Consider the following 16306-nt stretch of genomic DNA (forward strand, 5'->3'; position numbering starts at 1 on the left):
TGACTTATTTCACTTAGCATTATGTCTTCATGCTCTATTCATGTTGTAACAAATGACATTATTTAGTCTTTTCTTATGACTCAGTAGTATTCCATTGTGCTTATGTACCACATCTTCTTTAGCCAATCCCCTATCGCAGGACACTTTGATTGTCTCCACTGTGCATAATGCTGCAAGATTTAATGAGATAATGTTTGTGAAGCACTGGGAAGCTTTCCGCATAATCATTCAACGAATGTTGAATTATTGTCAGCAACACTACCCACAAAATAGTGATTTTTGCAAAATTCCTATTCCATCCATATCCCTGGGTCATGGGCACTAGAAAACCCAGCCCAACAAAATACACTTAGTATAGCTGGACAGCTTGGGCAGAACTCTTGGGGGTATCCTGGCCCAGAATTGGTTTCCAGTTCTGCTGTCTTCCAGGTACCTGTGACTAAAGAGAGGGGGTAGGCCCCTTCTAAGCCTGCTCCTTCTTACCTTGAACAAAGACCTGCTCAACAAAGAGGTTGCAGATATCTTCCTTTGAGATGTATTTTTCCTAAATAAAATTTGGCTTCTATTTCAAATGTTTCCTCTTTGAACACTTCCATGCATTCAGAATTCTACAGAGCATGTTGTATGTTAATATAGGAATGGCTGGTAGGACTTTTGGGGGGTGATAAAAGGAGCCTGATATGCTCTTAGACAATTCTATGATTTATGGGAGTAAGATGTTGCCAGAGTGACCACTGAGTGATTCAATTCATCTCCTGGGTTAATGTGCCTGTATACCATTCGGCTCTCAGATCCACCCATTTCTGCTCAAACACAGCACAGCCCGTGCCTCAATACTGAGGGTATGGAGGAAAAGGCAGTCAGTCAGTGTCTAAAAATGGCGCATGCAAGAGACGCTCGGGGAAGATGTAGCTGGACCTCTCAGGTAAGAATACCTATTGGTATACTACTGGACCCCTTCATTTTTTAGAGTGTCGAAGGCAATGGTACTAGCTTTCAGGAGTGATAAGGGAGGGTCTGAGTTTGATAACAATCCAGATCAGCACAAATCCTGGACAAAACTGAGACAGCCTTCTCATAATGATGTCTGCAGTTCTTTTCAGCTTCCTCCAAAAGGACAGGGCCTATTGCTGCCCTATTGAGCAGGCCAGTGGCCAAATCTTGCCATAGGCTCATATTCTCCCACCACCAAGATCATTGTGTTTTAAAGAAGCAGTTGGCTCCAAGGCCAATGTTTCTCAATACCCAGGGGAGGATGCTATCTCTTACTATCTCCTCTAAGGGATTCCTTTGCCGAATAGGGTCTACAGAAGTATCCCACAAATCTTCTGACCAGGAAGGCCAGAATATTCATTACCATGGTTCTCCTCTTAGAAAATTCCGCTTCTTGGAAGACATGAACAGCTTCAGTTGATCACTTCCTCAGTAGGAACTCTTACCCGAAGACTCTATCACATGTGTCAAACACAAGGCCCGCGGGCCAAATCCGTCCCGCCAGGCCTTGCAATGTGGACCGCACCGCGCTGTCATCACTGCACTCCGCTGCGTTTCCATCACAATGACAGTTTATGACTGTTCAGTAAACCATTCGGCCCGCGATTTAGGCTGGATTTTAGATTTTGGCCCCTTCTCTGATTGAGTTCGACACCCCTACGTCTAGATCCTGGGACGGTCAGACTAGCATAGAAGTTTCAGGTGGTCTGGTGGCCCTCTGATCACAACAGTGGTCTCTTCCATCCATCCAGTCATTGGTAAATTTCAGAGACCTCAGCCTGTGAACAGAACAGGCTTTGATTCTACTTAATATGGGTCTCTCAGATACCCGTGTTTCCCCGAAAATAAGACATCCTTAGAAAATAAGACCTAGCGCAACTTTGGGAGAAAAAATTAATATAAGACACTGTCTTATTTTTGGAGAAACAGGGTAATACTTACTCTTCTAAAATAACCATAGTGGAAGAAACCCTTTGCCATCCTCATCTCCCCAACACACATAGAGTGTGGACCATTCCTTTCCAGAATCTAGTGTCTTCATATTCTCTGGCTGCTAGATTCCCCCAACCTACTCTGTTCTCAACAGATAGCATTATATAAAATGCTTTTCAAATGTTGACAGAGTAGAGGTGTCCATCTCCTCAGGGACATTTTAAAATGAGGGGGAAGGATGTTGGTTTAATTGTTATAAATGAGAGCCAATACTGGCACTTGGTGGATGGTGGCAGGAGATACTAAATGTCTTGCAATACATAGAATAGAATCATATAAGAAAGATTTGTCTGTCCAAAATGCCAGTGTAACACTCATTGAGAAGCTCTATAAGTTCTCCCCTTCCCACTGTCCCCTCCCATCAAAGGTTACCTATTCTGTGTCCCATTCCCTCGGGAGTCTATTCTTGCTAAATTTGATAAATTAACTGAATGTTAAGGTGTTATGGACTGGTAGCAATTTATTTTGTTATTTTCCAAAGAAAATAATTTAAGCAGTCTCCACTTTCCAAAAGCTACCCAAATACTAGGTATTTCAGGAAAATTGCAGGCTGGGAAGGGAAAGGTGTGGAAAAGAATGTCTTCCTTTTGGTGTTACATCACTTTTATATGCAATACCAGTTCTAGTACAATCCAGAGAAAATTCTGGGCTTGAGACCATTGTTACCTAACACTCACTCCCCATCTGTGGCTCACCCCTTTATGAACAGCGCAGGAAAACAAGGGGCTGGAAGGGAATTTATGGATGGTTTTCTGTGGACTTCTAATGCTTCCATATTTCCAAAATGAACCCACAAAATCAGCTCTGGAGGCTAAAAACATTTATTAACTGCAACTTAGACTCAAACAGAAAGTAGATTGAATTCTTTCAACCCTATTGTTTATATTCCAACCTCTAGTTAGAGAGCAGCATCACAAAGTTGAGAAAAGAATCATTTTCTATAAATCTGGCTCCTAGCTACATGGCTTCATGTGAATAGGAACTTGGCATAGTAGAAGAGAAAAGGTAGTTTTTGCAGCTGGCAGATGTTGAAGGCAATGTGTGGTGAACCTACTGAGCATGAGAAGAAGCATCATGCCAATAAATAGCATCAATTGGCAGAAGAAGAGTCAGGCTGGAGTAGGAGATGGAACGGTCCCAAAAGGAGAATGTTGCCTATAAATCATCTTCCTTGCCTAAGTCAGGATTATAAGTGCTATTTCAATATGTTCAGTGAGAATTGGGAGGGAGGTCTGAATTCCATGTCTGACTATAAATTGTGTGACCTTGGGAAAATTACTTCCTGAAGGGGTTTCAGTGTCCTTTTCTATAATATAGGAGGATGAATGAGAGGTTACAAACTGGAGGACTTGGGGCCTGATTTGGCCAGTGGATACATGTTGGATGGCCAGCCCAGTATTTTATTTGTTTCCACACTTTCAAAGCATTGTTTGTATTGTATTCTCTCTGATCTTACCACCATCCATCAGCCCCTCACAGACATTTACCATATTTCTTATATCCATCTGGCTCCTTATGGTTACTCAGCCGTAGAACCCATCACTAAGTGATCTCTCAGGTGTCGTATAACAAATATGGTCCTGTGATTCCACATTCAGCCTCTAGCATCACCAATGGACAGGCAGAGAGGACCCTGGGGGCAAAGTAGGAAAGTCTGCCATAAACACAACCACAAAGGGCAAGTGGGCATAAAATTAACGAGCACTACTTAAGGAGGCACCCCTCCTTACCAAGGATGTAGCTTATTGAACATCCATGGCTTTTCCTGGACCTCAATTGCTTTGATCTCTAAATTGACAATATACTTTTCTTTGAAAAGTATATAAGCCACACAGGGTCATGACCAGGCCTTGATCATTGTTCAGCTTTGATTTTTTAAAAATATATTTTATTGATTTTTAACAGAGAGGAAGAGAGAGGGATAGAGAGTTAGAAACATTGATGAGAGAGAATCATCGATCATCTGCCTCTTGCACACCTCCTACCAGGGATGTGCCTGCAACCCAGGTACATGCCCTTGACCGGAATCGAACCTTTCAGTCCGCAGGCCAATTCTCTATCCACTGAGCCATACCAGTTTCAGCTCAGCTTTGATTTTTAAAAGAATTATTCTGTTGTGGAAAATGGTATCAAGTTGCAGACCTCCTGCATGATTAGATAAGCAGGTTTAGGAAAACATTCTATTTCTTTTTTCTTTATAAGGTCAGTGTGACAGTGTGGACTTCCCCAAAAGAAAGTCTGTCTATCTATATGTCTGAAAACAGGTAGCCCTGGGCACGTTCCTTTTTTCACAGCATCCCAAGACCAAGTCCTTTCCCTTTTAGGTCTTAATTATTCTCTCTACTTACCCATCCTGTCCCTGACACCTTTTAGCATTATTTGTGAGAGGGCAAAATATAAGCTCCAGTGTGAGGAGTTGGGGTAGAAGGATTGGTAAAGGTCCTTTTCATAAGGAAGTTACAAGTTCAGGGCCTCATGATTATTTGATCATTTCACCTTGATTCATGCCTAAATGTGAGAATTTTACAGTGACTTATTTTCATGTCCTAGTCTTGGCATAAAACACTCTCTTTGCCCCCTGACCTCTGCAGAAACAAGGCCCTTTCACCTAGATCCTCTGAGACTTACTGTGGATCACAGGCAAAACTTGGTGTCATATTTCATTATGGTGTCTTCAAACCTCAATATAAAACAGGTTGCCCTACCCCCAGTCTTCCTGGGAACAGGGGAATAGGTCAGATGTTGAAGTTGTAAAGGGCTTCCTTCATGGACTGCAGGCTGTGTCCCAGATAAGAATCCACAGGATCTCAAGTAGTTGATTATAAAGTAAATAAGCCCGATATTGGCTAGTGAAATGAAAAGCTAGATATCTTAAGTGTCAACACAAATGAAGGGAATAGACATTTGAGGAGTTGAACTTCCTCTTGGCTCACTTGAATACCTTAACACTGGCTTTCTGGTTTGTCAGTAAAACAGCACCCATCTGGAGAAAAGTTAGTAATTTCAGTAGGTATGAATGGATGAATTGAATTATAAGTGACTCATTTTAGGGCAGGAAAAGAAAACTAGGTAATATTAGAGAACCAGAGGAGAGAGACAAGTTGTTATCTTTTTAAATATGCTTTTTCCTTTGATTTCCCCCTCAAAATCTACCTTTCTGCCTTAGTTTAAAAATATATTGGCTTTCTGCTTGAAAGACAGTGCTTTTGAATTTATCTAGACAACATCTTTCAGCTTGCTGATCACCTTCTCGCTCTCATTAGCCTATTAAGGTAGGAGCATTGCACAAGAAATTAGAACTGCGTTCTAGAACTGTCTCAACTATGAACTTATCTGTGCTTCAATTTCTACTATGAAGTGAGGAGAGTGAATTAAATGAACCATAAAGCTCTTCAAGTAGATTTTATGAAAATATTAATTAGTTCCACTGGACTAGGGCAGTAACCATTTATTGAATAATAAATATTTCAATTATACACATTTGTATGAAACTAATAAAGTGTGTACATAGACTGCACATTCACATAGATTGTGAAACCCCAGGGGTCAGTGATTCCAAAGCTTCAGTCAGTCATGTCTTGTCTTTATGATTCTTGTCATATTTGTATACACAAGCCATATTATTTAATATTTTCTATACTAACTTGGTTTCTTAAAAAATTTTTTAAATATCTATCTTAGATTCAGCCTAAGCAATAATATTCATGAACTAACAGATTTAATGTGCCATATATGTCTCTTTCTAAAAAGTTTTCATTTATATAATACCTAAAATCAACTTATGTGCCTATACTTGGGGAATACATATCATATTTAGGAGAATATTGCTTTGGATATTCAGATGTGGAAAATTTTAAAGGTTGGAAAATTAAATAATTTTGTTATTTATCACAAAGGGGGTTTCCATGGAGACATGACCAGAGGCCACCTCCCTTGACATTGTCACAGTTAGTCAGAGGTAGAGCTATAGCTAAAACCCAGGCCTCTTTCTACCTCACCATGCTGCTCCAACAGTTACCATTATGATATAAATATCCATGTTCTTAAATAAAGATGGGACTAGAATCGAGATCTTTCTTAAATATACTAAATTATAATAATAAAAATCCCATGGCTTTAGATGAGTCATTTAATTTCTTTGGATTTGAATGCCCTTATTAAAATGATAATTCCAGTTCTGCTTCCTGCCACATAGGGAGAAAGATGGTAGCTCCATTGACTAAGCACTGTCTAGAACCTTTTCTGGATTATATTGTTCCATCCCCATACCACCATTATAAGAAAATGGGACTAGATGATTTCTCAGAAACCTTTCTCTTTTGAAATGGTATTCTAACATGGTGAACCCAAGTTTGCTTATCCAAAAGAGTATGTGTGTTGGAAAGCATGAATATTCTAACTTTCAGGGAAACCAGATAGTCCCACTGAGTAAAATAAACTCAATTTTTAAAAAGCTTACAAAGTGTGGGTGTATATGAGATGAGGGGGGAGGGGATGTGCTGGTTTTGGATTTCCCATCGGGCATTTGTATCCTATAAAATGTGTTTCATCCAAGTAGACTCATCAGGTGAGTATCTTGATCTCTTGAACTTAAGAGTTGAATCCCATCAGCTCCAGCTGTCTACTGTGTGTAAGACCATGATACCTTGCTGCTCTAATGACATCACAAAGCTGCTTTGAGAACAAATGAGGTAATGGCTGTGTAAAGCTGTGAGGAAGCTGACGTATTCCATTGAGTTGAAAAACTTTTGCCACAGGGACCTGTTCCCTGATGGGGATAAAATGCTATGTGTAGGGAGCTCCCAGGTAGTTTATCATTGCCCTGGACATATTCCAGTTCTCATTTTTCTCATTTTTTATCCTAGATTTACTATTATGAAGGTGGACAAGCTGCATCCATCGGGCGATTTAAAGATCGAATTGTCGCATCCCATGAGCCAGATAATGCATCCATCACTATTTTGCACATGCAACCAGCAGATAGTGGCACCTACAACTGCGATGTTAACAACCCTCCAGATTTTAGTGGCAACAATCAAGGCATTCTCAGAGTCAATGTGTTAGGTATGGACAAGTTTTTATGGGTTTTCTTGGAGTAACTTAGGACTTGAATAAGCCGGGACATGGATTATGGTGCCAATTAAGTCCCAAGGAGAAATATCCTCCCTGCTCCTTTAATTATCATGGAACTAGAGACACATCCTTCTAACCCAACCCATATAGAAACAGTGAGAAATCAGTCATAAAACATGTTGAAACAATTGCCAAACCAAAAGGGCTGCCAAAATGACAGACAGCAGTAGATGACCCAACCTCCAAGGATTCCTATTTCCAAAGGATAAAATGAGAACAGATGGGACAATGCATAGCCCCACTAAATGATCATTAGCAGCTCTTTCATTGGGGACTTCCAATTACAGCCAATCCTACCTGGGGGAGACAGCTTCCAATTTTTACCTCTCCTAAGCCAGCTACAATTTCCACCATTAAACTATTATTTTGAATAAAGGCAGGAAGTTCCCTTTTTAAATATGTTAACACTATTTGGATTGTTTTTTCTACATTCCACATATAAGTGAAATCATATGGTATTTAACTCTCTCTGTCTGACTTATTCTACTTAGCCTAATACCCACTAGGTCCACTCATGTTGTTGCAAATGGCAAGATTTCATTCTTTTTTATTGCTGAGTAATATTTCACTGTGTATATAAACACCACATCTTCTTTAATTCATTTATTGATGGACCAAAACAAAAATAGACCCATAGGTACAGAGAACAAACTCTTGTTTACCAGAGAGGAGGGTGTGTGTGTGTGAAAAAGGTGAATGGGGAATAAGAGGTACAAAATTCCAGTTATAAAATGAACAAGCTGTGGATATGTAGTGTACAGCACAGAGAATATAGTCAATAATCCTATATAAAAAAACCATAATATGCAAATTGACCAAAGGGTGGAATGACCTATAGAACTACAGGTCGCTATGATGCACACTAACCACCAGGGGGAAGAAGCTCAATGCAGGAACTGCCCCTGATTGGGAGGTGACTGGCAGTGGCGATTGGGAGGTGGGGCAGTTGAGTGGGTGGTGCCAGGCTGCCAGCCAAGGTGGGTGCTAATGGGGGCTCCCCGATTTCCAAGCCTGCCAGTTGCCCCGCAGATTGGCCCTGATCACCAGCCAAGCCTAGGGACCCTATCCTATATATTGGAAACAGTGTCTTAGATTTAAAAATTAAAACCTGGCAAGGCCACTCTAACACTGAAAAAACAGGATGATGCAGCAATGACATGCATGGACTCTGGCTTGCACATTTTGTGGTTAGCCCTGATTCTGACATAACTGTGACAAAGCCAATTACTTAACTTCTCTCTGCTTCAGTTTTCCCACCCATAAGATGGGGAAAATGGCACTACTGCCTTAGAAGGATCGTGTTATGCACTACTTTTTATAATCAGGGTAAAAAAATGTAGCTGCCCATACAACTGCAGGATGCCTTTCACCTGTATGAAAAGTATGGTCACTGGTGCACGTGGCATCCCAGATTGCGAGAGAGATGTCCGACTGCCAGTTTAGGCCCAATCTCTGCAAACATCCCCCGAGGACACAGACCAGGCTGAAGGACCCCCCACCTGCATGAATTTTGTGCACCAGGCCTCTAGAATTGTACTAACTTGGCATGGTGATAGTTGGTTACAAAATTAAGTGTAGTGATCACATAACAAGGTATATACATATCAAATAATTTTTATATACATGAAACTAATATATTATTGTATGCTAACTATATTTTAACAAAAAATTTAAATGTTAACACCATTTAGAAAAAGAACCACATGTTAAGCCAGAGTTGAGAATGACTTTATTTATATACAAATATGTATTATGTGACACTGGGCAAGTCATATCCATTCTTCAACTGAATTTGGAGTGGTTCATTTATGCAGTATTTATTGCATGCTTGCTTTGTGCTAGGAGCTATAAAGTTTACAGCATTGGAGGCATGGTTATTGCTTTTGCAAAATTCGTAACTTTAGAGATTTCTAGGGCTCCTTTCAACCTCCATTTGAGAAGACAATGGGAGTTTTGCTCCTGTCTTTCAGCCTAGCAGGTCTTGTGTGCAAACCTTCATATGTACTGAAGGGAGGGATGAAAGGGCTGTAAACACTGACTAACTAACCATTTGAATTAAGGACTTTCCCACTTCTAAGTAACCCCAAATGGAGCTCATCTAGCTATTTTTCTTTTCAAGCTGAGTACATCCATTACAGGAAATGAAGAACTATATCAAACCAGTGACTGGACAATTGAGTAGCTTGAAAAAGCAGCAATCGGTAACAAGGTGAACATCTAGGAGAAATGTCCAGAGTTGTCTGAGCTTGCCATTCAAGTGATGCCAGAAATACACCATGCATGTACTGTGAGGTTTGATACTGCATCTACAAACCTGGTAATCGAACACTGATTTTTAAGAGTGGTATAGCTCAATCCTGTTTTTATTTTGCTGAGCCCTGTGCTAGGCATTGGAGTACAAGAAAAGGCAATATAAGCATACACAATCCCTTTCTGGGTAAAGTTGATGTTCTAGTTTGGAAGATTAGTTATTTACATGGAAACTACAATAAATGGTCTGATATAGATGATAGCACCTCAGGCTCTGAGTCAGAAGACCTAGGTTCTCTTACTTGGCTATTCTGTGGCATCAGGCAAGTCAGTCCACCTTCTCTGGCCATTTGAGATAGAGTTATGACTCCTACCCTGTTTTTACAAATTTATTATGAATATTAAATGATATACTGTCCATGTTCAAAGAATTTGATGGATTGGTCCTCTAATGGATTTCTGTTGCTCCCTGGCTTTGGGTTGTCCTGATTAGAAACAGCCTGAAGAAGCCAAACTTTTTTATTGCCGATCTTGGAATAGTCCTGAGATAGTTATGCAGAAAGGTTAATATTCTTAAATTTAAAGTTCAGAGAATCCTTAATCAACTTCCATAAGAAGCTGAGGGTAATTTTCTCTCTCAGTTGTTCTTTCCCATGAGTCTTTGGGTTAGTTGTTTATGCAATGACTATGTCAAGACTTTTCCTTAAGCATCTGGGATTCAGAAAAGGTAAGAGGCAGAGGGTCTGTGGATTTCTTTGTTTACTTGGGAGCTCTCAAAAATTCTATTTTTATTAATTGTACTCAAAACAAAAGCATTCTACAAGTTAATGCTTTTGAATATTTTGAAATTGATAATTGTCTCTAAAAATTGAAGCAGCTGGTTATAGTTCCCAAGTTCCATTGTATATGAGTTCCTGTTCTGCTTACCCTGCTGAGGGATGGGGCATGATGGGGGCAGTCCAATGGTGGGAAGAAGTGCGAATATTTCCTTAAAGATCAATCTTCCTAGCAATGTACCATTTAGAGTCATTTTATTACCCAGTGGTAGACATTGATTGATCCCAAGCATTTACTTGTTCATGTGTAAATTCATTCAATAAACCTGAGCACATGCCCAGTTACTGTGCTAGGCAATAGTGATAGAAAGATGTAAAAGATAGGGTCTGAGCCCTCCAAAAGTTCAGAATCTAGTGAGGGAGGCAGATATATAATTTAAAGACTTACAGTGGAGGTAGGAGAGGAGATCTGTGAGACAAAGGGGAAAGCACTAAAAGCTGTCTTGGGGAAATGAAGATTTCCTGGAGAAGGTGACTTTTGCACTGAATATTGAAGGATGTGTTAAAGTTTGTAAGGTAGAAAAGGGGCTGAGGTAGCAGGACACAGTTTAGGTGAAGAAAACAGCAATGAGCAAAGGCCCGGGTGGTTTGGACACCATTCATTTAGGAGAGCTCCATTAGGTATGATAGCCTTGAAAAACGAATCGCTGAAAAATACCCAGTGGAAGTTTGCATAAGTATTTTGTATGCCTTTGGAATGAGAATTCTTTTATATGCCAAATTCCTTATGCAATTTGGCATATAAAAGAAAATGATATATTTAGAGAAGGTTTGAGATATTGCTGAAGCATTTTCTTTTGTTTTCTGAGGTGAGCCTCTTACTCCCACCCTGATTCTGTTGAAAGCAAAAAAGTTAAATGATAGGTCAATGGCTTTGGCAGTAAACTATGGGTTTTAACTAATGAAGTGACAATTCAATAGTGATGCAGTAGTTTTAGAAAATATATAGGTTTGGGACAAAAATGTGTCCAGGAATACAATAAATAAAATGCCTATCTAGATTTGATTCTGGGCTTAAGAAATGAATACAAGTCATTGAAGTTTTTGTCCATCATTTAATTCATGTCCTGGTGTCTGACTGTGATAAAATATCCCATTTAATTTTCTTTTCAAATTGCTGTATTCTGCTGTAAAGGCTATATAATCACCATTTAAAAAAAATGCAGTATCTAAATCTAATGATAGTTGCAATGGATTTCAGGTTAAATAGTTTGTTTAGGGTAGGCATAGCCAATGAACTGTCCCCATCTGAGAAAATCAATGTAAAGGAAGAGAGAGTGAAGAGGTACATAGAAAAAATACTTATCTTAGTGAAAATGACACCTGTTCAAAAGATAGGGATGGCGAAGTATTTCAAAGTGCTATAGTTATATCCATCTGTTTACTTGCTCATGTGTGCAGTGAGTTAGAATCTAAGATTGGAAGATTAACTTCAGTAGCAAGCTATAAAGTGCAGCTGCGGGAATTAGTTCTGCTCATGGCCAACAGCAATTCCGTGTGCAAGGTTCTATAAATATGGCTTCATTTATATAAATATAATATATTCAGATTAGCCAGAGCTGAGATAATCACCTGTTTACATTTTACAGATGAGTCAACTGAGGTTTGACTATGTTTGGTTACTTTCCTAAACACATCCAGGGTAAAGTTGCAGAGCCAGTATTCTGTGTTGATCCAGAGCTCTTTTCTTAGCTACTACCTTTCAAGCAAGAGCAGAAAGCTGCGAAGTCTGGAGCATTAAGGTCTGTCTAGCTTAAGTTAGAGAACTTACATCTTTGGAGGACTTTAAATCCAAATTAAGATAAGGAAGATGAGTTGGAAAGTTTCCACATTCAGGCAGCTATCTTTCTGTCAGACTGAGGTTAGAAAAAGCTGTGAGCTATAAGATGAGTGAGGAGATTCAGATTTTCAATTTCCCACAGGACTTATTCATTGAGGTGTTTTATAAGCAGCTAAAATTCAGTATGTCCCCAACTGACCTCATCCTCAATCCTCCCTTCTTCCCACTCTTTACCTGAAAACTTGTGCCTCCTCCTATATTCTTTTTTTTTTATTGATTGGTATCACATAATGGTCCTCATTCCCCCATTCCCATCCCAAACCCCTCTGTACATATACCCCCACCCCCCTGTTGTCCATGGCCCTGGTTAGGCTTATATGCATGCACACAAGTTTTTTGGTTGATCTCTCTTCCTTACCTCCATCCTACCCTACCTTCCCTCTGAGGTTTGACAGTCTGATTGCTGCTTCTCTTTCTCTGGATATGTTTTTGTTCATCAATTTATGTTGTTTATTATTTCCCCTAGATGTGTGAGATCATGTGATCCAAGAAATACCCTTGTAAGAACTGAAACTGAGACAAGCCATAATGGTTTTGCTGAGAGGCAAATGAATCAGTCTGTTTCTTTCTGGGCCAACAGTTCTTCAGAGTCCAAATTTCAATGTTCCTTATGTGTACATGTCAGCCATGATATTTCAGATCTGGTTGGTGGACAAATGGTCGTGATGTAGGTCCAACCATCTCTGGTTTGGTCCTGGGCATCCTTCAGCGACACACAGCTGCTGTCTTCTAGTATGGTGAGGCATTGTCAGCGTCTTCCATCTCTGAACTGTTTCTCTTCTGTCTTCATGGCTGGAGCCCTCCTGTCAATTCCTCTCTGTTGCAGGAATCCAGATGGTCTCAGAGTTGTTTTCTGAAAATATACAAACATATTCTCGACCAAAAGTTAATAAAGGGATATTCTCTATAAATTCGACTTGGGATCCTTTCTCATTTTTTTCTTCCCAAATTATTTTCCTCTGGCTTGTTTTGACACCATGTGTGTTTTTTCATGGGTATCTTGCTGTTAGCATTTAAAATGAAGGTTAATTTTCTAAAGTACAAATTTTCTAGATGTAATTTACTCTCAGGATATTTTTCCATACATGATATTTTTCCACTGTCACCCCCTTTTTTAATTTAAATAAATAATAGGCTTTTGGAAATTTTATAATGTAGTCTTGATAGCTTTTAGATTTTAATAATTTGCATTAAACTATGATTGCTTTAGGTTCATTACATGTTATGCAATTTTACTATGAGATGCTCTGCCAATAAGAATTTTTGTTAACACTTTAGAAACAGCTTTTTGTACAGTACAATTAGTTTTTCTAGAATATTTGCTTATTTCCATTAGCCAATTTAATTTCCTCTGAGAAATTGGCTACTATTCAACTGTCAAACTCAACACTCCAACAACAATCTTATTTTACCATGTGTGTATTAGTGGAAAGGATTATTTGCCTTCTTGAGAAGGGCCTGAGCATTCCTGGTACTAGGCTGGACTTGGATATTAAAAACCCACTTGCCTATACCATGAGTACAAGACTTCTCAAACAAGTCTTGTTGCGGTGAGAGGGCAGCTGCTGTCAGCCAAGTCTCTGCCTGTTACCTGGGCCCCGATTTGAGCTGAGCATGGGAAGTGAAGCAGCCATGGGGGCAGGAGACCTCCCTCAGAAGGGGTAAAGGTTCAGACGCCTGCCAAGTTGCAGTGGGGGGAGGGTAAGGATCTCTGCCCCACCTCTGTTGACCCCCAAGTTCTCTCCTGATGGCCCCTCTGCGACTGTGCCTGTCTTAGCTTGTTCTTTCCCTGAGGAATCTTACCTGTCTCTGTCTAACCAGCCATTCTCCAGGGCCAAGCAGGGTGATGTGAGGTTTAGTTCTGTCTCCTTGGTAGCCTATGCCCCCATGGCCTCCATGCCCAGCACCTGCCTGGGGATCCCCTCACCTGCTGGCGAGGCCCAGGCACTGATCTCATATTTTGGGGAACCCATATTTCTTCTCCAGAGAGGGCCCAGCTCACCCCACTGGGCAGGAGAGAGCTCCGTGGTACCAGCCACCATGATGCTTCAACCTCGGCATGAACTGAAAGCTCAGGCAACAGCTGTGGGCAACTGGACCAGGAGAAGAGGGTCACTCTTGGCCAAAAGGGCAAGAGGGGCCAATATAGAATGCTCAGGTGCCTTCCCAGGGGGCCCTCTACACAGTGGAAGGGGTTAAATCCTTTCATCTCATTTTTAAATTGCTGCCAGACATTCAAAGAATTGGTTTGTGTATTTGGAGTAATTGTAAATTATGCTGTTGTATTCTAAAATATCCATAGATGTGTTACCTTTGTCTCCAAGCACCAAAAAGATGATTTTTTTATTGATACCCAAGGGTGCGAGGAACTATTATAGGTAATGGGATAACCCAAATCTGGGAAAATTTATAATGACCTTGTAGGATAATATCATGTAAGGATATGCTTTGCTCTAGGCCATGGCTGTTAATTTCTTTTTGTATAGACAAGGTCTTTGTTACCTTTTCTGCACCTCTCCCAGGAGGAAGTAGTGATGGCCCCTTCCTTTGATGTCTTCACAATCCAGAAACCTCTCTTTAATTTTGCACACAAAAGAGCAGTGGTTTGATTTTGTATCATATAGAAAGTAAGCTAGGTAGTGACCCTTATGTAATTATACCTCCTTGCCCCACCCGTGGTCCTCCTGGATGACCAAGGTGTTTGGTATCATCAGTGACTACATTGGGCAGGAGGGATCAGCCCACGTAAGGGCTCCCACCCATGGAGGATTAGGAACATAAGTCCAGAAATACTTCCCCAATAGCCCCAGGTTATATTACCTTACAGCTGATGATTGCTAGCATGGCCATAAAGACGTTCTCAGGTGTTCTTGGGGTTCTGGTTACCTCATACTTTCTTTTTAAAATATTATTATTGTTATTATTTTACATATGTGTTCTTATCTCCCCATTACCCCTACCCTCCACTCATACCCCACCTCCCAGTTATCTGTGTCCATTGATGAGACTCATATATGTGCACATAAGTCCCTTGGTTGATTTCTCCCCCTTACTCTGCCCGACCCCCTCCTTCCCTGAGGTTTGAGGTTCTGATGAACATTACTAAGTCTCTGTGTCTGTTCTTATTCATCAGTCTATTCCGTTCATTATATTCCACAAACGGGTGAGATCATGTCATGTTTATCTTTCTCTGCCTGACTTATTTCACTTAGCATAATGCTCTCCATCTCCATCCATGTTGTTGCAAATGGTAGGAACTCCTTTTTACTGCAGCATAGTATTCCATTGTGTAGATGTACCACGGTATTTTAATCCATTCATCTGCTAATGGGCATTTAGGCTGTTTCCCAATCTTAGCTATGGTGAATTGTGCTGCTATGAACATATGGGTGCATATATCCTTTCTGATTTATGTTTCTAGCTTCTTGGGATATATTCCTAGAAGTGGGATCATTGGGTCATTTTTAGTTTTTTAAGGAAACTCCATACTGTTTTTCCACAGTGGCTGCAGCAGTCTGCATTCCCACCAGCAGTGTAAAAGAGTTTCTTTTAATCCGAATCCTTGCCAACACTTGTCGTTTGCTGATTTGTTGAAGATAGCCATTCTGACAGGTGTGAGATGGTACCGCATTGTTTTTTTTAATTTTCATCTCTGATGATTAATGATTTTGAGCAAGTTTTCATATGTCTCTTGGCCTTCCTTGGGTCTCCTTTCGAAAAGTGTCTATTTAGATCAGTTTCCCATTTTTTGATTGGGTTGTTTATCTTCTTTTTGTTACGTTGTATGAGTTCTCTGTAAATGTTGGAGATTAAACCCTTATCATTGATATCGTTGGCAAACATGTTCTCCCATGTAGTGAAGTTTCTTGTTGTTTTATTGATGGTTTCCTTTGCTGTGAAAAAGATTATTTTGATGTAGTCCCATTTGTTTATTTTTTTAGCTTCCATTGCTCTAGGAGCAGTATCAGTGAAGAAGTTCTTTCTGCATATGTCTGAGATTTTCCTGCCTGTAGATTTCTCTAGTATTTTTATGGTTTCCCATCTTACGTTTAAGTCCTGTATCCACTTTGAGTTTATTTTTGTGTATGGTGTAAGTTGGTGGTCTAGTTTCATTTTTTTTTGTGTGTGTGTGTGCATGTATCTGTCCAATTTTCCCAGCATCATTTGTTGAAGAGACTGTCTTAACTCCACTGTATGTTCATGCCTCCTTTGCCAAATATTAATTGAGCATAGTGGTTTGGGTGGATATCTGGATACTCTA

General features: G+C 40.1%; 1 protein-coding gene across 2 annotated transcripts in view; it reads left to right on the top strand.

Annotated features, from left to right (window-relative positions):
• Positions 1–16306, top strand: part of VSIG1 (V-set and immunoglobulin domain containing 1) — a 40501-nt gene that overhangs the window by 12025 nt on the left and 12170 nt on the right. The window contains exons 3-4 of one of the 2 annotated variants that reach the window (XM_045570484.1): positions 818–925; positions 6852–7050. In XM_045570484.1, the coding sequence (XP_045426440.1) occupies positions 818–925; positions 6852–7050 (307 nt within the window). The remainder of the gene's footprint in view (positions 1–817; positions 926–6851; positions 7051–16306) is intronic. The other variant, XM_036460780.2, reaches the window with a different exon arrangement.

Source organism: Pipistrellus kuhlii, unplaced genomic scaffold (assembly GCF_014108245.1).
Source record: "Pipistrellus kuhlii isolate mPipKuh1 unplaced genomic scaffold, mPipKuh1.p scaffold_m20_p_33, whole genome shotgun sequence".
In the NCBI taxonomy this organism is placed as follows: domain Eukaryota; kingdom Metazoa; phylum Chordata; class Mammalia; order Chiroptera; family Vespertilionidae; genus Pipistrellus; species Pipistrellus kuhlii.